This window comes from Ornithorhynchus anatinus, chromosome 3 (genome assembly GCF_004115215.2).
Source record: "Ornithorhynchus anatinus isolate Pmale09 chromosome 3, mOrnAna1.pri.v4, whole genome shotgun sequence".
Lineage (NCBI taxonomy): Eukaryota > Metazoa > Chordata > Mammalia > Monotremata > Ornithorhynchidae > Ornithorhynchus > Ornithorhynchus anatinus.
In genome coordinates this window covers 62,537,881-62,559,799 of record NC_041730.1, presented here as the reverse complement: position 1 = coordinate 62,559,799, position 21,919 = coordinate 62,537,881, and the positions used below count along the sequence as shown (strand labels likewise).

Below are 21,919 nucleotides of genomic sequence, written 5' to 3'. Positions count from 1 at the left end.
CTTACTTAAACTGAAAACCCCATGTGGGACAGGGACTATGTCCGACCCGATTAACTTGCATTTACCCCAGTGCTTAGAATACTGCTTGACACATAGTAAGTGCCTAATAAATAATATAAAAAAAATCCAGAGAAAATAAATGTAGCCCGAGGCAAGGTGACTGCCTTATAGTGAACTGTGGGAGCAGCTACCTTGAATGATTAAGTCTCTTCTCTTGGAGAAGCAGCATGGCCTAGTGGAAAGGACCTGGGCCTGGGAGTTGGAGGACCTAGATTCTAACCCCAGCTCCACCACTTATCTTCTGTGTGACCTTGGGCAAGTCACCTCACTTCCCTGCACTTCAGTTCCCTCAGCTCAAAATGGAGACTTAAAAACTCTTCTCCCTCCTATTTAGCCTGGGAGCCCCATGTGAGACCTGACCAAGCGCTCAGTACAGTTCTCTGCACACCGTAAGCGCTTAATAAGTACGATTGAATGAATGAATGATCTTTTATCTAACAAGCACTTAGTATAGTTTTTGGCACACAGTAAGCGCTTAACAAATACCACCATTATGATTATATTATGATTTGTCCTATCCACCCTGCTGAATGTCAAGCTGCTGAGTGGTTGCGTAAACTCGTCTCTAGACTGTAAGCTCATTGTGGGCAGGGAATGTGTCTGTTATATTGTCATACTGTACTCCCCCAAGTGCTCTGCACACTAAGCGCTCAATAAATACAACTGACTGACGTTGGGTAGTTGGGGGAGGGGGCGATGAGACTAAGCAACAGTGGGATTTTATAACTCACATCAATATGGTATTCACTCTATTTTGGATATCAGCTGCCAAGAGGTAGCTTCAGTGACTGTGAACTAGCCAGGTAGATTCTGAGAGGGTCAATTTAAAGGTATGATTTTGGCATGGAATTTTTTTTTCTGGTCCCAGTAATAGGATGGTAGCTTGTTATGGATCACTCACGGGCCTATCGACTACATCTAGTAGTGTAATTATGCTTTGCAGAGTTGTTTAGGTGGTCGTTATCATCAATGCTATTTATTGAACACATACAGTGTACTGAGCACTTGGGAGAACACAATACAAATTGCCTCTGATTTTTAGGCTTCCTGTTTCCTGCTTCAGGTTCTGCCAGTGCATTCCCTGTTTACGGGGGTTTTGTTAAGAATAGGAGACAAGACCCTGCAGAGACAGCAGGAGAGAGGGAAGAGGAGGGAGAAACCATCCTGGCAATGCGCGCGGTGGGGCGGGAGCATAGAGAGCTTGAAAAAGGGGACTCACTTTCAGAGGCAGAAAAAGCCCAGCCAGCTCCAGAGGGTGACCTGAGTTCTATTCATTGAAGGGCAGAGGCGGGGGCGGGAGGGGGAATGGAGGGGGGGGAGGTGAGTGGCCAAATCTCCAAGGGGATCGGGCTTTGCCGTTTGGAGATAGGATCAATACCCATTTAAAATGAGCGGCTCCATTTTCCATAGTCTTGGGAAAGGAGACCCTGAGGGGGAATCTGCCCCTCAAGTCACCTTGAAACAAAACACGATGCCGTGTGATCCTGCATTGCTCTCTGCGGCTAAAACTTAATCCAACAATGTCCGGAATCCTTACCCGCACGAGTTTTTCGGAATCGCCCCTCCATTTGCTGACGATTGTAGATGCTGAGATGTTAAAGAAGGTTGTGTTACATTCGGTGGCCACGGCCTTAGCCAGCAGGGTCTTTCCAGTACCTACGGACACAAGGATCAGAACTGCTCTATGAGACTGAAGACAGGAAAGGGCAATTAACTTCCTTCCATTCTCCCTGCTCATCACCAATATATTGCTAACAGTTGAGAAGCAGTTCTATTGGATTTCAGGAGGAAAGAAATGAAACTAAAAAGGAAGAATTTACATTCTGATAGAACTGTGGCAGAGTTTGTTTTTTTGTGTGTTTGTTTTTTAATATTTTACTTTATGATAAAAATCTTTTCCACCGGACCCCTCTGAATGACCATAGCAGTCATTTCAGGGGAAAAAAAAAAGATTTTATCCTGATTCTGTTTGTGAGGTGTTTGACCACCTGCCTGTGTACAGGCAAGGTGTCTTTGGATCTGAGAGAAATGTCAAATTGTAGCGCTAGTGGGAGGAGCAGGAATAAGAATTCTAAGACTTTAGCCATTTTGAATCCAATACAGTACGTTCATTCTTAGGGCACTGAAATGGATGGAATAAATCTGGATGCAGTCTCATTAGAAAATAAATTGGGGAAGGCTTTGAGAAAAGAAACCCAACATTTTCTGAGGATATCTACAGCAAATGCCTAAAATTCTTGCAGTCAGAATACAGACAGAAACCTGGGATTTGTGGATTATGTTCATCCAGAGTGGTTTTAGAGAAGCCACAGTTCTGATCAGCTGTTCTTCAGTCTTGAGGAACTGGCATAGTGATTCCTCCTCTAAGTGGAGACCTCGAGTTTTGTGAGATTAATCACACATTAATCAATGATCAAGTGAGAGAGATCCATCTGGATAACTGTGGCTTCCTTTTGCCGCGGGTTACTCTCCCATCTCTTGCATGTTAGGTTTCTTTAAACGGCACCTTTTGCTTCAGATATTTAAGCATCATAGAATGGAGTATTTCTCCCTCTTTCTACCCAAGGCTGCTTTCTTTCGTTCGTAGGGGCGGATTAGCCGGGGACCGACGACTCGCTGCTTATTTCGTGGCAAAGCTTGTCCAGAGGGGCTGCAGGAAATGGACGTCTGAAAGGCAGTCCCTGTAAACCTAGCCTGGCCCCCACCGGTCGGAAACCCAGACTTGGCTTGCGAGGGGAGACGAGACCATGGCCCAAGCCCCCGCCCAGCTAGCAGGGCTGACAAGTAAAGAAGCAGTACGGTTTAACGGACAGAGCACAGGCCTGGGAGTCAGAAGGACCTGGGTTCTAATTCCAGCTCCATCACTTGTCTGCTGTGTGACCTTAGGCAAGTCACTTCACTTCTTTGTGCCTCAGTTACCTCATCTGTAAAATGAGGATTAAGACTGTGAGCCCCATGTGGGACAGGGAGTATGTTCAACTTGTATCTACCTCAGCACTTTGAATGCTAACTGGCACATAGTAAGTGCTTAACAAATACCAAAAAAGAACCAAAAAGAACAAAAATAAAAGAACCTTACATACCTGGAGGGCCGTACAGTAATAGTCCTTTCCATGGAGAAAGAATTCCTGTAAACAGCTGTGGGTACTATGGAAACAAAAGGCAAATTCACTGGGTACCCCATTACACAGGGAAGCAGGAAAAGAGAGAGTAAAAAGCGGCACAATAACTAGACCCCAGTCTGTTGGATTCATTGAAAGGCCCAACCCCGCTTCAACAGAACTGTGTTTTGTTCATCAAGAAAGCAAACTGCTTTTAAGGTTCAGAATTTTTCTTCTTTAATTTTACTCTGCTAAAATAGAAATCTTGTCCACCAAATGATCCTAGCAGTCATTTCAGAAAGACAAAATGATTTTATCCTGAATTCTGTTTGTGGGGGGGTTTGACAACCTGCCTGTGTACAGGAAAGGTGTCTTTGGATCTGAGAGAAATGCCAAATTGTAGCACTAGTAAATGAGTGGAGCAGGAGTAAGAATTCTATGCCGTTAGCCATTTTGAATCCAGTAAAGTGCATTCATTTGGGGAGAGAACTGCTCGTGGTAACTGACAACTAGGATGTGAGGCAAGGGCTGGTGACCTCTGTCCTGCATGCAGGATAGAGCAGGGGCCTGGGAGTCAGATGGTTGTGAGTTCTAATACCGGCTCCACCACTAGTCTGCTGTGTGAGCTTGGGCAAATCACTTCACTTCTCTGGGCCTCAGTAACCTCATCTGTAAAATGGGGATTGAGACTGTGAGCCCCATGTGGATCAGGGACTGTGTCCAACCCGATTTGCTTGTATCCACCCCAGCTCTTAGTAGAGTACCTGGCACGTATTTAGCGCTTAACGAATACCATAATCATTATTATTATTATTATTATTAGTAGTAAATGAATAACCCACTAGACTGTGCGCTCCTCCAAGGCAGGGTCTGGACCGTTTTCTTGCTTTGCCCCTCTCCACAGAGCTGATAGAGCGGTATGCTTCCAGAGGGGGCTCAATCAGTAGTGCCACTGGAGGGCTTGATCCCCTATTACCCCTGCACCTGGGTTCTAATCCACCTGAAAAATGTTTGAAAATGGAGAATCTGTAGCCAGGTTATTTCTGATGTTCTTGGAGCACAGCCAAGGCAACTGCATGAACCACGTGGAAGAGTCCTTCAGTATGAGAGTCCCAAAGTAAGATCTTGAGGACTGTTTAATCAATCCATGGACTTTATTGAAGGGCTATCAAATGTTAAGCCCTGAACTAAGCACTTGGGAGAATCTGATAGTAAGGAGATAAATGTTTCCTGGCCTCAAGGAGTTTCCAGTTTAAGGGGGAGACAACAAAGGTTTTTTATAGATTGTGGGCCTCGAGAGAAGAATAAGGAACTATTACAAGTAGTAAGTCAATAGGTGGTATTTACTGAATGCTTGCTGTGTACTTTTTTTGGTATTTGTTAAGAGCTTACTATGTGCCAAGCACTGTTCTAAGAGCTGGAGTAGATACAAGTTCATCAGGTTGGAAAGAGTCCCGGTCCCACTTAGGGCTCACAGTCTAAGCAGGAGGGAGTAGGATTTAATCCCAATTTTACAGATGAGGTAACTGAGGCACCGAGCAGTTAAGTGACTTGTCTAAGGTCTCACAGCAGGCAACTGGCAGACCAGGGATTAGAGAACCCAGGTCCTCTGACTCCCAGGCCCGTTTTCTTTCTACTAGGCCATGCTGCGTCACTGCTTGGGAGAGTACAACACAAAAGAGTTGGTAGGCAAACCAACCAAGAGGAAATACCTGAATAATTATACAAGTAAATGTATAAGCAAACAATATCTGTATTCATGTGAGCTACTTCTATGAAAAAGCCATTAAAAGATCATCCACTTTTGTCCATCCTGTCTCCTTAAAATCTAAGACCCTTAGAGGGCAAGAGCACACATGTGCTGAATGACTCCATTGCTGATAATCATCAGGCATGTTTCACTCATTCCTGTGGATGAATTCTTTGTAGTTAAACTGTCATATGTGGCCTGACCTTTTAAAAAATGGCAATTTATTTCTACATTTATTTGTAAAATTAGTAGAGCTTAATGTAATATTATTAAATATAACAATAAATGAAATTGGTAGCTAGAACTATCTTTATGTCTTGTAGAAACAGTGAACCAGACTCTGAGGCAGAAAAGGCAAAAACAAATGGAGAAGGGGAGAGATTGGGGGGAAGAGAAGGAGTGAGTGTGAGCCCAAGCAAACAACATACCAGCGAGAGATTTTCTCTCAGAGCTCCAAAGGAATAGCTAGCCCTTTTTTTAATGGGATGTGTTAAGCATTGAGTAGGTGTCAGACGCTGTACTGAGTGCTGAGGTAGCTACAAGATAATGAGGCTGGACAGAGTCCGTGTCCTACATGGGGCTCACAGTCTTAATCCCCATTTTACAGATAACTAAAACACAGAGAAGTTAAGTGATTTACTCAAGGGCATAGAGCAGAGAAATAGCAGAGCTGGAACAAGAACCCAGGTCCTTCTGACTCCCAGGCCTGTGTTCTGTCCAGAAGGCCATGCTGGTTCTCCGTACAAATGCTTAGTACAGTGCTCTGTACACAATTAAGTGCACAAAAAATACCACTGAGTGGTTCTGGAGAGAAAACATAATGGTCTCTTCTCTAACAAAAGGTACTGATTCCATAATCTGGTGGATCTACTTCAGGAGTGGATGCTAACTTGAATCAATATAATGCCTCAAAGTAATTATGCCAACTAAGGAAAGCCTCACAAGATCAGAAAACATCGATCAGAGAATCCCAGGTCTGGAAAGGGCCACAAAATGTCCACCAGAGACGATGATGCGGTTTACATTTCCAACAGTGATTCGGTGGATCGGGTTTCCAATTGCCTTGATAGCAAAGAAATATCCCAAACTAACTGAGAAGGTTATGGTAGACATAAAACAATCACGTTTTTCACTTCCTATTGTACTGGATGATGACATATAGCTAGCTGCCCGATTGATACTAAACAGAAATAACTCCCAAGGGATTGTTTAAAGCTTTCCCGTCCTTACCCTTATAGGATAGACAACTGCTTCTTTGACTAACCGCTTGGCTGCATCGAGTCCAATAATGTCATTCCACTTTATGTTTGGATTATGGAGATAAATGTCCTGCAAAGCACATTTGATCATTTTGTTAAAACGAATGTTTTTCTCTACAGCTATAATAAACACAGGAGCAAGAGATGTCTTGACTTATAACAGTACATAAAGTGCCAGTGATAAAAACTTTTCATATCATATATATAGATATATACACATATATATCTACACACACACGCACAGTGATTTTTGGTTAGCCGACTGAAGGGAGGCTGTGGAAACAAGCAACCAAAATCCCTGGAGAAGTCACCGGGTAATATAACTAAATAATCGTAGAAAAATTATCTCCTCACCGTAGACTACACCTGCTTTCAATCAATACCAACCTATGATGATTTATGGCGATAACCAAAGAGGCCACAGAATATGCTTTCAAATGATAGCTCTTACTGGAAAATAGAGTTACGGGAGGGGTGGGGCACTCTTTCACTTTGGTCTAACACTTTCCTAACTCATTACATAAAAAGAGATAATGCTCCTTAGAAACCGATTTCTCTTTATCCCTAGCAATTCTTCCCTGTCTCTTTCAGGTTGCAATTCCTTGTAAGAAATTAAACTACTAAACAACAGTGCACTTTTTCCGCCTTACTGCATGGCCCTGGGACTTAAAGTCCCCTGGTCTTGGGTATGGTAGCAAACCTATCTCAGGTGAGTCTTCCCTGATATTTCAACTACAGTTTCTGAACTTCATTTCACAAGGAGCATAAGGAAAGTCACTCAGGACCTTTGCCTATAGGAGTTGAGGGACAAAAATGATTTCTTCGCATTTTACCTGGGAAAAGCTCTTTCCCAGCCTTACTCTAAGGGACAAAAGGAACTCCCAATCACTGATAAGGTCAGGCCATCCATTTCTGGAGTGCTGGCATCTCTTCGGATGGGCACGAACAAAGATGTGAGGCATTCTAAAATGCAGGAAATACCGCCTTCCCCTTTGGCATTCCTGCTGCAAGGTGAAAAATCTGCCAATGTGCCTGTTAATATTTCCTTTTGGGGAAAGAATATGTGGGTGTGCAGGTATGGATGCGTACATTTGTGAGTTTGTATGTGGATCTGACTTTAGTTTGAGTATTCAGGGTAGCGGTACATTCTGACAAGAATTATTATAATTATTAGTGTTAGGGTTTTTGTAAGTATTTACTCTGTGACAAGCACTGTATTAAGTGCTGGGGTAGATGCAAGATAATCAGAGTGGCTACAATTCCTGTCCCACATGGGGCTCGTCAAATGGAAGGGAAACAGCTATTGTACCCCCATTTTACAGATGAGAAGACAAAGTCACAGGAAAGTGAAATGACTTGCCCAGCTGGCAAGTGGAGGAATTGATATTAGAATTCAGGTCCTCTGTCTGACTCCCAGGCCCACACCCTTTCTAATAGGCAACACGTACCCTTCAATTTTGGAATTCTTAACAAAAGAAAATGCCTGGAGTATTATCAAAGACCAGTTCTGACAAAGAACTTGCATTAGCTTTAAATTGTAACAAGTTTCATCATCATAGGATGCTTATATGCTCAGATATCCAGGACTTTTAAAAGTATGCATGGGAGGAAGAAGCTTGAACATTCATTGTAATGTAGCACGGAGGAAAGTGAACTACCTTAGAGGCATTTTAACCAGTGGCCGGGCATCAGGAAAGCAGTGTGGCCTAGTGGAAAGAGCACTGGCCTGGGAGTCAGATGACCTGGGTCCTAACCCTGGTCCCACCTCTGGTCTTCTGTGTGCCTTGGGCAAATCACTTAACTCTTCTGTGCTTAGTTACCTCATCTGTAAAATGAGGATTAAATCCTACTCCCTCCTTAGATTGTGAGCCCCATGTGGGAGAGGGACTGCGTCCAACCTCATTATTTTGCCATCGCCCCAGCATTTGGAACTGTGCTTGACATCATAAGCAATTAACAAATACCATAATTAATTTGCCAAGCCTGCTGAGAGGAAAGTCCAAACCTGAGAGAGGTGGAGTTTTTGGTGGCCTGCCCATGTCTCTCAGGCTACCGAGGAGTCTCCTGAAACTAGATTACCAATAAATCAGGATTTCACGTGGATCGGGTTACTTTAGTCGGTAATCTCTCCGAGAGATGGTGGGGCAGAACTCGGAGTTTGCTAATACATGTGTCTGCACCCAAGAAGTGACGGCATCTCATTGCCATGAATCCTTCATTTTGAGCTGCTTGCTTGATCTCAGTTTGGGAGGGTTGTAATAATGTCAGTCAGGTGCCTCAAGACAATTGGATGTCATGAGGAGTAGCAGCAATGCCTAGTGGATAGAGCACAGGCCTGAGAGTCAGAAGGACCTAGGTTCTAATCCCGGCTCTGCCGCTTGTCTGCTGTGTGGCCTTGGGCAAGTGACTTCACTTCTCTGGGCCTCAGTTAGCTCATCTGTAAAATGGGGATTAAGACTGTGAGCCCCATGTGGGATATGGACTGTGTCCAACCTGATTAGCTTGTATCTACCCCAACACTTAATAGAGTGTCTGGGACAGACACTAAAAATTGGATTCTCGTGCATGAAACAACTGAAGGAGTCTTGACGGTTACTGCCAGCAGTGAAATCTTTTTTCTACTATTTCTATTTCCGAAGGTGGGAAGGTATTTCACTTAAAATTACTACCAATTCCCTCCCATTTTTAAAGATCTAAATATACTTCTAACCACAGATACAAATCCTGTTTACCTTATTCATTTCTTCTACGGAAATTCATCCTAAGGATTTTGGTCTTTAGAGCAGAATAAGAGGGTAGTCTCTTCCTTATAATGATTCTATGCAGCGTGGCTCAGTGGAAAGAGCCTGGGCTTCGGAGTCAGAGGTCATGGGTTCGACTCCCGGCTCTACCACTGTGGGCAAGTCACTTAACTTCTCTGTGCCTCAGTTACCTCATCTGTAAAATGGGGATTAACTGTGAGCCTCACGTGGGACAACCTGATTACCCTGTATCTACCCCAGCGCTTAGAACAGTGCTCTGCACATAGTAAGCGCTTAACAAATACCAACATTATTATGATATAAATTATATATTCTAAATTATTCATTTATATTAATGTTTGTATCCCTACCTAGACTGTTAGCTTGTGGGCAGGGAATGTGCCCACCAACTCTGTTGGATTTGTCCTCTCTCAAGAGCATAGTACAGTGTTCTGCACACAGTAAGTGCTCAATAAATACCACTGATGATGATTGTGCCTGCGCAGGTGGGGATATTTTATAAATAAATGATCACATTTATTGTTATTAATAAAAAAAAAACCCAGGGATATGCTTCAGGAACCACAATCAGATGTGGTAAATTTCTGAATGGAATATCAGGCCTTACTCTGCTCACAACAGATGCAAGTTCTCTCATCTCAGTGTTCATGCCGATAAATGCACTCAGAGGTTTTAGCAATCGTTCCTGTGGACAGAAATAAAGAACAGTTCATGAAATTATTGCTGGGCAATTTCAAAAAGAAAACGTCAAGCAATTGTCTAAACCAACTTGTTTCTATGATCTTTGATCCAATCTTGGTTTCCAATTGTATTTCTCAGGCTGAGAATCATTTCGCAAGTTCATCTGGTTTGGGCTGCTTTAAAAGATGAACATACTATAATTGCCACTTACTGAAGGGTCTGGATTACAGTTAAAGCTGTTTAAGGCTATTTCATTAGTTGCTCCTTTGATAGCATCTTGGATCATCCCACGTAAATCGATTATTTGACCCTGAAAGAGAAGCATGAAATAAAGGTTATTTACCACTTAGATATTTTTTTTTTCAGCAGTTTACGGCTTAACACGGTGAACTACATTTCTATATAAGAAAATAAAGCTTCAAAGAAGAAAATCTACTTTAAATAGCACATTTTATATGAAGCTAGACATTTTAAAATGGAGGAACCAAATATTGGAGAAAATGCTTGCCAGTAATCACGGTCTATAGGATTAGGTTTTGGATCAGTATGAATGCAAACTAGGACAGAAGGCAGATTTGTTCTTTTTAAATCAGAGAAAATTAACAATACTTTCTGTTTACCGCTCTTTCCTGCATGTGGAAAATGAAGGAAGCCAATAAAATTAGATGCTTAAAGTGGTTCCCAATTTTGAAAAGTTGGAAAAGCAAATATCTAAACACACGGTAGTATTTAAATCTTTAAAACTGCACAGAACCTAAGGTCTACGTTCAAAATGATCAAAGTGCACAAATGGGGGAGGCACTCTGAGTTGCTCTGAGGGCCCCTCTCCTAGGGAAAAAATAACACCCGTCTGAATTCCAGAGTCAGACTGAAGTTGGGGTTTTGGCAATTATCCAAATCAGCAGAGCACTCTAACTTGGATCGCCAAGGAGATTTAAATGGACTGATTATTTTGCCTCATCTCTCCCTTCTCCCATCATCTCACCACCCCAGCTTTCCCTAGCTGAACACCTCACCTCATGGGGTTCCAAAAGCCTATTAAGTTAGGTCTTAGGCAGAAGCAGAGAGAATTTCCCAGTTCATTCCAATAGCCATAATCCTTAGAAAGATAGCTACTGTAGATATACAAGTTCAGCAAATGCTTGAAAGACTTATCTTTCAACTGAGCCAGGGTTCATGGGCAGCTCTTGGGCAGCTTTGGTAACATATCTCCTGAAGAAAGGCTTAAGCTTCACAGTGTCTTTTATCTTAAGCCACTATTTTAGGTTCATACCTTGGGTTTGACCCTGAGATAGCTTCAACAAGCAGGATGGAACGGAAATGGACTGAGGAAAGTCCTTTTTGAAATTACCCAGGGAAGGTCTAACAGTGGGTATATTTTCGTCTCAAGAAATGTAAGGATTAATATAATTTAAGAATTGCTTAAATTTACGATTCAGTTGAGTATTGTTTCCAAATGTCCTGTAAGCCCAGGAAAGAAATATACCCATGTTTTAACAGAGAGGTGTTAGACCTGTGCTCCTCTTCAACCTCTTCTTCTGGGCTTAGTACAGTGACTGGCACATAGTAAGCACTTAATAACATTATTATTATTATTATTATTGAGAAGCACCACGGAGTAGTGGATAGAGCATGGGCCTGGGAGTTCATGGGTTCTAATCCCGGCTTTGCCACTTGTCTGCTGTGTGACCTTGGGTAAGTCACTTTACATCTCTGTGCCTTAGTTACCTCATCTATAAAATGGGGATTGAGACTATGAGCCCTACGTGGGACGGGGACTGTGTCCATCCCAATTTGCTTGTAACCACGCCGGCACTTAATACAGTGCATGGCACACAGTAAGCGTTTAACAAATACCATAATTATTAGCAATATTACTATTACCTACCTTTTTCTGTTGAATTGACTCTCCACTACTTCTGTTGATTCCCGAAATATTTAAACCAAAGTCCGCATTTTCCAGAGGAGTTGGGTTATCAATCTCCTGAAGGCAGAAAACAATAGAAAAATAAAAGATCAGCTTTGGATATCACCTTAATTACAGACAGCAACTAGCTGGTCAGATGGGCAGCTACCTCATCTGTAAAATGGGGATTAAGACCGGGAGCCCTGTGTGGGACAGGGACTGTGTCCAACCTTATTAGCTTGTATCTACTCTATTGCTTAGTACAGTGCCTGCCATGTAGTAAGTGCTTAACAAACACCATTTAAAAAAAAAAATGGGCAAAGATTTCTTCAGATAAGCTAGCATGTGTGACCCACCCAGCTGGAGTTTACGGTAATGCGCAGTGTCATAAGGACACCATTTTGCGGAAGCCTGAACTGGTCTGAACCTAGATCATTTCTTCAGGGTTCCTTGACCCTCCCAACTGCTCCAGAGCCTCTGCGTTTCCCTCTTCAGTCTGAGTGAACAGGGGCTCTAGGTCTAGGCCACTTGAGCTCAGCATCAGGAGCTATGGCAGGAGAAGACTGTGTGCTGAAGACTAAAATAATGGACAAAATAATAATAATAATAAATGGTATTTGTTAAGCACTTACTATGTGCCAGGCACTCTACGAAACAGTGAGGTGGATACAAGCAAAATCGGGTAGGACCCAGTCCCTGTCCCATGGGGAGTTCACAGTCTCAATCCCCATTTTACAGACGAAGTAACTGAGACCCAGAAAAGTGAAGTGACTTCCCAAGGTCGCACAGAAGACAAGTGGCAGAGCTGGAATTAAAAGCACCAGGCAACCAAATCTGTTCCGTACTGGAGGTGGACCAGTTGTAACCCGCACCGTCTACTGCAAAACCAGATGAAGGACCACTCTAGTCATCTTCAAACCCACAGGGAGGTGATAAAATATATTCTTATAAGAGTAAACTTTGGAGGCAAACAACAAAACACTGAAAACCCAAGGACTTCACCTTTGGGCTGGTAGAAATCTGTCTATCCCCAGGACTGGCAGATAAAACTCACTGCTTAAACAAATTGGTCAGCCAGAGTTTAAGGTGGATTAATTTTCAATAGTTTATGCTGCATCTTTTTTTTTAAATAGTATTTGTTAAGCATCGTCAACTGAATACAGTCCCTGTCCCACATGGGGGTCACAGTCTAAGTAGGATGGAAAATAGGTATTTAATCTCCATTTTGCAGTTTAAGAAACTGAGGCCGAGAGAAGTGAAGTGACTTGCCCAAGGTAACACAGATGCAAGTGGTAGAGCTGGGATTAGAACCTGGGTCCTCTAGTTCTCAGGTCTATGCCTTATCCATTAGGCCACACTGCTTCTCAATGCCTATTTCTAATGTCCGTATTTTTCTTCCTTTCATTCTCTGCCTGTCCCTCTTTTCCACTAGCTCTGGCCGGGATCAATGTAGCATTCCAGCCCCCAGATCCTTCCCTGGTCAGAGGGGGCTGGGCCAGGAATTCCAGCTTCAGTATTATATAGAAGCAGCATGGCCTAGTGGGTAGACCACAGGCTGGGAGTCAGAAGGACCTGGGATCTAATCCTGGCTCCACCACTTGTCTGCTGTGTGTCCTTGGGCAAGTAATTTCACCTCTCTGTGCCTCGGTTACCTCATCTGCAAAATGGGGATTAAGACTGTGAGCCCCATGTGGGACGGGGACTGTGTCTAACCTGATTTGCTTGTGTCCACCCCAGCACTTAGTGCAGTGTTTAACACAGAGTAAATGCTTAACAAATACCATTACCATTATTATTATTATCATCTTCCTTCTAGGGCTTGGCTGACTGTGAGAGAGAAAGACCTGCACACAAGAGGTAGGAAACCCAAGGCTTCCCCTCTAGCGGGGGGCTATTTGTGGAGCAGTGGAGTGAGATGAATCATCCCATCCTGCCACGCACTGTTCTAAGCACTAGAGTAGATACAAGTTAATCAGATTGGACACAATCCAGGTCCCACATGGGACTTACAGTCTTAAATCCCATTTTACAGATGAGGGAACTGAGGCCCAGAGAAGTGAAGTGACTTGCCCAAGGTCACACAGCAGATGTGGCGAAACCAGAATTAGAACCTAGGCCTTTCTGACTCCCAGGCCCGTGCTCTAGCCACTGTTTCTCAAAGACTACGTAAGTGGCCAAGGCATGACAATGGACTCCCTAACCCTCCTCACCACAAGGCCATTTAGGGTGTCCCTACACCCCGTTATTACAGCCAGTGTCCACCACACAATGGGGGGAAAAGGGGCCGGCAGGGAACGGAAGCAAACCTGAACCCACCCTTTGGGTTTTTCCACGTTGTAATGAAAACCTGAAGAGAGCTTCAATTGCAAAGTTAGCAAAACAAGGCAAACAAGCCTCAGCAATGTGGTTTTAACCTGTTTGGGGCTCTCCTTGATAGGTGGTTTAGACTCTACTGTCCTCACGCCTGCAGATTTTGAGAGTGGTCGGTGCTGATTGATCTTGGGAAGATTCTGACATGTGTCATTCACCATCCTAGGACAGAAAAAGCCTTTAAGGAAATTATGCTGACTACTTTTCTTGCAGCAAATGGACAATATTATATAACCAAGGAGAGCCAGAGACAGTTAAGGAAATAATTTCTTCTTGTCCCTTAACGTTACATTTGTAAAATGCTTCCTACTGATTTTTATTAGCCAGGCCAGCCAACAGTCCTGGGATGTAGATGTGTGGGTCATTACAATCATTACCGATGGGGTACAACCCCAGACAGGAGTGAGTTGCCACCCAGTGAAGAAGGGACAGAATGATGATAAAATACATAAAACTCTCCAGTTACGGAAGCTGCATCAGAAGCGGTGTAGAGCCGAGAGGGATAGATTCAGGGCCAGCTTCAGTTGCCTCAGGGCTGCTCACCATAGAGATGGCAGTGCACTTTCTGATAGCCTCAAGATGGCCAACACTTGGACTATTCAAAATGGCGCCTGATCCAGAGCCCTGATCAAAATGGTGACCACGCATGAGCAGAGTCTGCATGGGAGGTGAAGGGAGATGGAGTTCTGGAGTTAGGGGAGCCAGAGCCCGGCCTCAGCCCCAACCCAATCATTTCTTCGTACTGCTTCCTGGGCAGCGCAGTGGGATAATGGCACTTGGCATCATCAGATCGTAAGAGGGGGTGTCCATTCAGGCTCTTGCCTCATGACATGGGTGAACCAGGATCCACCATTGGCTAGACCGTTTGTTTCAGCGGACTGTTTTCCTCAAGAAGATTCCATTCCCAGTATTTCCAACTGCTTCTTTCATGAGCCTAAACACCAGCATCAGCTGCTGCAAGGGAAAGACTCCCAGACTAAGCCCCACTTTTCCTCAGCTCCCACTTCCTTCTGCATCTCCTTGTCTCGTTCCCTTTGCTCTTCCCCCCGCCTTCCACAACACAGCACTCATGTATATATGCATATATCTATAATTCTATTTATTTTTATTGATGCCTGTTTACTTGTATTGATGTCTGTCTCCCTCCCAGACTGTGAGCCCATTGTGGCAGAGACTGTCTCTCTTTATTGCTGTATTTTACTCTCCAAGCACTTATTACAGTGCTCTGCACACAATAAGCATGCAATAAATATGATCGAATGGATGAATGAACAAACGGATGGAAAGACACTTAGTCTCTGATCTTTACCCCTCCCATCAGACTGTTACTAAACCCTGCTCGTTTCTTTGGCATCCTCCCATTCCCTTTCATGTCTATATTTTCAAAATCCACCCCCTCGGCCTGGCCCTCCAATCCAATCCCTTTGTACCTTATCAAAACGTTCGACTCTTCCTTCTCCCCTCTCAGACCGCCATCTTCACCTGTTCACTCTCCAATGGCTTCTTTCCCACCCTTGGCCCCACAGCTCCCTCCAGTTATCGCCCCATTTCCCTCCTACCATTCCTCTCGAAACTCCTTGAGTGAGTTGTCTACACCTGCTGCCTCCAATTCCTCTCCTCCAATTCTCTCCTTGATCCCTTCGAATCCGGCTTCCGCCCCCTTCACTCTACTGAAACTGCCCTATCGAAGGTCATCAGTAATCTCCTTCTTGCCAAATCCAACATCTTCTATTCCATCCCAAACCTCCTCAACCTCTCAACTGCCTTCAACACTCTCAATCAACCCCTTCACCTAGAAACATTAACCAACCTTGGCCTCACTGACTCTGTCCTGTCCTGGTTCTCCTTCTACCTCCCTGGCCACTCATTCTCAGTCTTTTTCAATCAAGCAGTCGATCATATTTATTGAGCACTTCCTTAGGGAAGTCACTTTATTCTTTGTGCCTCAGCTTCCTGAACTTCAAAGTGGGGATTCATTGCCGGTTTCCCCTTCTTACTTGATTGGGAGCCCCACGAAGGACAGGGACTGTGTCCAATCTAATTAATTTGTATCTACCTCGGTGCTTAGAACAATACTTGACACTTAACGAATACCAAGGGGAAAAAAAGCTCAGTTACAAGACTCCTGCTAATCTCCATCTATACCGAATCCCTTGGCGAACTAATTCTCTCCTATGGCTTCAACTACCACCTCTGTGCGGATGATTCCCAATCTACATCTCCAGCCCTGATCTCTCTCCTTTTCCACACTCCCATATTTCCCCCTGCCTTCAGGACTTCTCTACTTGGATGTCCCGCTGACACCTCAAGCTTAACATTCCAAAATAGAATTCCTTTTATTCCCATGTAAACCCTGTCCTCCCCTGCTTTTCCCATTATTGTAGATAGCACCACCATCCTCCCTGCCTCACAAGCCCATAACCATGGTACTATAATGATGATAATAATAATAGTATATATTAAATGCTTACTACAAGTCAAGCACTGTTCTAAGTGCTGCGGTAGATAGTCAGGTTGGACACAGTCCCTGGCCCACATGGGACTCACAGTCTTAGTCGCCATTTTAAAGGTGAGGGAACTGAGGCAGTGAGGGAACTGAGGCACAGAGAAATTAAGTGACTTGTCCAAGGTCACACAGCAGACAAGTGGTAGAGCTGGGATTAAAACCCAGGTCCTTCTGATTCCCAGGCCCGTGTTCTATCCACTAGGCCACACTGCTGCCCTATGAATCGTAATCCTCGACATCCCTCTCCTTCAACCCACAAATTCAATCTGTCACCAAATCCTGACAGTTTGTTGTGGGCAGGGAACGTGTCTATCAACTCTTATATTGTACTCTCCCAAGTGCTTAGTACAGTGCTCTGCACACAGTAAGTGCTCAATAGATATGACTGATTGACCCTTCACAAGTGTTAAAATCCACCCTTCCCTGTCCATCTAAACCACGACCACCACATTAATCCAAGCACTTAGCTTATCCTGCTTTGATTACTGATTCAGGCTCTTTGCTGACCTCCCTGACTCCTGTCTCTCCCCACTTTAATACAAACTTCATTCTGCTGCCCAGGTCATTTTACTACAGATCTGTTCGGTCCATATTTCTCCACTCGAGAACCTCCAGTGATTGCCCATCCACTTTCGCATCAAACAGAAACTCCTTCCCTTCGGATTTAAAACCCTCAATCACCTTGCTCACTCCTACTTTACCTTCCTGATTTCATACGAGAACCCAGGTGGCACACTTCGCTCCTCTAATGCCAATCTACTCACTGTACCTCCGTCTCATATATCTCGCCACCGACCTCTTGCCCACATCCTGTCTGTGGCCTGCAATGCCCTCTCTTCATGTCTGACAGATGTTCCCTCTCTCAACCTTTGAAGTCTTATTAAAAACACATCTCCTCCCAGAAGCCTTGCCTGACTAAGACCTCATTTTCTCTTCTCCCACTCTCTACCGAGTCACCGTTGCACCCCTCCCTCAGCCCCACAGCACTTATGTAAATATCCATAATTCACTTATATTAATTCCTGTATTGCCCTCTAAACTATAAGGTCATGGTGGGCAGGAAACATGTCTACCAACTCCGTTATACTGCACTCTCTCAACCACTTAGTATAGTGTCCTGCACACACTAAGTGCTCAATAAGTATGATTAACTGATTGATTGTCACTGCCCAAGTTCATGGGTGTTAGCAGGTACATTTATATAAGGTCTCTCTCTCTGTATATATATATATATACACACTTATATACATGTACACTTATATACATGTCCCCTGTCCTCTCCCCCTCCCTTCAGGCTCGCATCTCCTCCTGCCTCCAGGACGTCTCCACCTGGATGTCGGCCCGCCACCTAAAACTCAACATGAGCAAGACTGAGCTCCTCATCTTCCCTCCCAAACCCGGTCCTCTCCCAGACTTCTCTATCGCCGTGGATGGCACGACCATCCTTCCCGTCTCTCGGGCCCGCAATCTCGGTGTCATCCTTGACTCGTCCCTCTCGTTCACCCCACACATCCTATCCGTTACCGAGACCTGCCGGTTTCACCTCTACAGTATCGCCAAGATCCGCCCTTTCCTCTCCACCCAAACGGCTACGTTACTGTTACGGGCTCTCGTTATATCCCGGCTAGACTACTGTGTCAGCCTTCTCTCTGACCTCCCTTCCTCCTCTCTCGCCCCGCTCCGGTCTATTCTTCACTCCGCTGCGGCTCATCTTCCTGCAGAAATGATCTGGGCATGTCACTCCCCTTCTTAAACAACTCCAGTGGTTGCCTATCGACCTCCGCTCCAAACAAAAACTCCTCACTCTAGGCTTCGAGGCTCTCCACCACCTTGCCCCTTCCTACCTCTCCTCCCTTCTCTCTTTCTACCGCCCACCCCGCACGCTCCGCTCCTCCGCCGCCCACCTCCTCGCCGTCCCTCGGTCTCGCCTATCCCGCCGTCGACCCCCGGGTCACGTCCTCCCGCGGTCCTGGAACGCCCTCCCTCCTCACCTCCGCCAAACTGATTCTCTTTCCCTCTTCAAAACCCTACTTAAAAATCACCTCCTCCAAGAGGTGTTCCCAGACTGAGCTCCTCTTCCCCCTCTACTCCCTCTGCCATCCCCCCTTTACCTCTCCGCAGCTAAAGCCTCATTTTCCCCTTTTCCCTCTGCTCCTCCACCTCTCCCTTCCCAACCCCACAGCACTGTACTCGTCCGCTCAACTGTATATATTTTCGTTACCCTATTTATTTTGTTAATGAATTGTACATCGCCTCGATTCTATTTAGTTGCCATTGTTTTTACGAGATGTTCTTCCCCTTGACGCTGTTTATTGCCATTGTTCTCGTCTGTCCGTCTCCCCCGATTAGACCGTAAGCCCGTCAAACGGCAGGGACTGTCTCTATCTGTTGCCGACTTGTTCATCCCAAGCGCCTAGTACAGTGCTCTGCACATAGTAAGCGCTCAATAAATACTATTGAATGAATGTACACATATATGTACATATATACATAGATATGTGTTTGTGTGTGTGTGTGTATATTATATATATATATTTCTCTCTCTCCTATTGCACTCCCAGGCTTCAAGTTTTCATTAAGCAACTTCCAGGACAAGGAAATAATGAACAATTCTAAACACTCAATTACTGAATTTCATGCTGGGGTAAAGAATATTCCGGAAGTTCGGAGAATGAATCCTGGGGTGTAAATAATCAGAATTGGAGTGCGTGTGCTGTACATCCTGCTTTTAAAACACCCCTCTCTGATTCCTCTTACAAATGCTTACCATTTATTACCATAGTCTGCCTAGTTTTATGGAAACGATAAATAAAAGAATAACACTTCAGTAGTCAAAACCATGAAAAATTGTTCCTTAAGAACAGCACTAAGCTACGCTAGCCTTAGGCAGAATAGAGCTGATGCATTTCTATCCACTTTGCATTTTGCACATGCTCTACAATTGTTTTATTAGCTCCGTCGCATAACAACCCTGTGAGGTAGCTTAATTCTGTTACCCTCCTTTCACAGCTAGAAGAACTGAAGCCCAGTCACAGAGTGACTTCCTCAAGGTCAAACAATGAGCAAGCAGTAGGAGCAGAATTGGAACTCGCAATAACTAGACTTCTACCATGTTTCTTTGCCCGCTAGACTCTCACATCTGATTTCATACTAAAGGTCCCATAAAACTGTCTCCAGCCCACAAAGCCAGAGAACCTCAGTCATGTTTCTCTGTTTCTTGGTGCATGACCCCCCTCACACCCCTCTTATCCCCAAATCTGTCTTCACACTCCACCCGTTTCAGAGTCCCGATTTAATATCATCGAGGCCCTGAATGCATGAGGTTCTAGGGCGGTGCTCCCCTGTGTCTCCCTGCCGAATGTTCCGGAATCCGGTTTCCTCTGACCGCTTCCTGCCAAGGCAGGGGAAGAAGAGGCATTTCCCATAAACCCTACTCAAATGCGGCCGCTGCATCTGCCATAGCTATCGTCTTTTCTACGTCTCAGTTTCTGATGTAAAATGGGCATTAGGTGCCTGGTCTCCTCCCTCTTTAGACTATGAGCCCCATGAAAGACAGCGACTGAGTCCGACCTGATTATCTTTTATCTACCCCAGTACTTAGAACAGCGCTTCGTACGTAGTAAGTGCTTAACAAAAACCATTATGTAATAATAATAAAAAAAATAATAACAAGACCTCATCCACGGGAACTATTGCCCTCTCACCTCCCATTTGAGTTGTACGTCTCGCTTTGCTCAACCCAGGTCGCTGACCATACCTGAGAGCTTCTGAGCAGATTTGAAAAGAGCCCAAATGCTGGTTTGGGGGTCTTTAGACCCTTGGAGCTGGCCTGTCACTCCCAAGCCCCATCTCGCTTGCCCCCGCTACACCTCTGTTCCTTTTTTGCTCCCGTTTCCAGAAGGAAAAGCTGGTACTTAGGTGGCGGCCCCTTGGTTAGGAGGTGAAAGCTGATTGTCAGCCAGCTCCAAAACAAAGTTCTAGGCCTCAACCTATTCCTGTTCCTCCCTCCTGTGGAGGAGTTGGACATGGAGAGCCCTCAGTCAATAAACGTGACTGATTGTCACTGCCCAAGTCCGCTGGGTGATAGCAGGTGCATTTATATGGAGCGAGTCTCTGTCTCTCTCTCTCTCTCCTCCTCCCCACCCCCCACCACCCTACACTGCCAAGTTTTCATTAAGCAACTTCCAGGACAAGGACAGGGAAGGGAAAGAGAGCGGGAAAGGGAAAGTGTGCAACAACTCCTAAGATTCCCTAACTGTCCTACCCCTCAGTGCTGAAAACAGACTCTATTTCCCACAGCTTCCCGGGTAATATGTATGCAATTTTCCTGTCAAGTGTGCCGGCCAAATGTTAAAACATGTCCAAATCCCAACTCCCCAAAAGTATGAATTGGCACGCTCTGGGAATTTCATTCTCTTATCTACAAGGAGCGTTGTCCCCTGGAATCTTGTCCTCTGGTTACTGTCATTTTTCTCCTATTGTGAGCTCCATTTGGGACAGGGACTGTGTCCAACCTGGTTACCTTGTATCTACCCCAGAAAAGTGCCTGGCATATAGTAAGCACTTAAATACTATAAAAACATTGAGAGGTAGGCTTTTAGGATAACGGCAAAAATGTGCATTCTACGGGTTTCAAAAATCCTTCTATTTAAGAGGGGTAAACTAGAAAATATAAATCAGTGATATCCTCCTAGACTGCTTATCTGGGTCTTACTAAGAGAGAGGATTAATTCTTTGGCCTAGGAAAGCTGCCAACAACTTGGGACAGTGGAGGCTAAGCAGACCTAGGACAGAGACCCTTGGAGCTGGAAGGGTGGAGAGGAAAAGGATGGGAAAGAAGGAGGTCAATGGGAGAAGTCCAGAGATTGTCTCTCTCTATTGCTGTACTGTACTTTCCCAAGCGCTTAGTACAGTGCTCTGCATAGAGTAAGTGCTTAATTAATACAATTGAATGAATGGAAGGCCCCCGTTTTCAGGCATGTGACTTAATCATTCATTCAGTCATCACTTTCTGCTCACTCATTGGATTGCACAGATGAGGCTCTGACCCAAAAAATGAAAACATCCCAAAGAATTAGGAACTGGAAAAAAGAGTTAACATTTGTTTTACCGTTTTGCTTTTCCTCCACTTCTTGGCGGGATTCTATTTTCAGCTGCGGCAACGTCAATATTGAAAGAAGAAAGAATTAAAGGTCAGTGTAATTTTCATGTGGGTTGAAGAGTCAATGTTGTCATTTCAATTGCCCGCTGCCACTCTTTAAGATATTTCTGGGACTCAACAAACCGGCTTTGAGACTTTTAGGAATCAGGCTGAGATCTCCAAACATTTTTGCACTGAAAAGATCTAAGCTATTCTGATCTTGGGCAAGTCACTTAACTTCTCTGTGCCTCAGTTATCTCATCTGTAAAATGGGGATTGAGACAGTGAGTCTCATGTGGTACAGGGACTGTGCCCAACCCGATTTCCTCGTATCCGCCCTAGCATTTCGAACAGTGCCTGACACATAGAAAGCGTCAGGCAAAT

General features: G+C 44.6%; 1 protein-coding gene across 2 annotated transcripts in view; it reads right to left on the bottom strand.

Annotated features, from left to right (window-relative positions):
- KATNAL2 (katanin catalytic subunit A1 like 2) overlaps positions 1-21,919 on the bottom strand; it is a 70,196-nt gene that overhangs the window by 17,992 nt on the left and 30,285 nt on the right. For both annotated transcript variants that reach the window (XR_003757889.2, XM_007659878.3), the window contains exons 4-11: positions 21,506-21,548; positions 13,934-14,051; positions 11,502-11,597; positions 9,825-9,923; positions 9,540-9,617; positions 6,142-6,240; positions 3,144-3,207; positions 1,598-1,716 (exon numbers count right to left, since the gene is read on the bottom strand). Coding sequence is in view for 1 of the 2 variants with exons in the window: in XM_007659878.3 (XP_007658068.1) it covers positions 1,598-1,716; positions 3,144-3,207; positions 6,142-6,240; positions 9,540-9,617; positions 9,825-9,923; positions 11,502-11,597; positions 13,934-14,051; positions 21,506-21,548 (716 nt within the window). In the remaining variant the exon portion in view is untranslated. The remainder of the gene's footprint in view (positions 1-1,597; positions 1,717-3,143; positions 3,208-6,141; positions 6,241-9,539; positions 9,618-9,824; positions 9,924-11,501; positions 11,598-13,933; positions 14,052-21,505; positions 21,549-21,919) is intronic.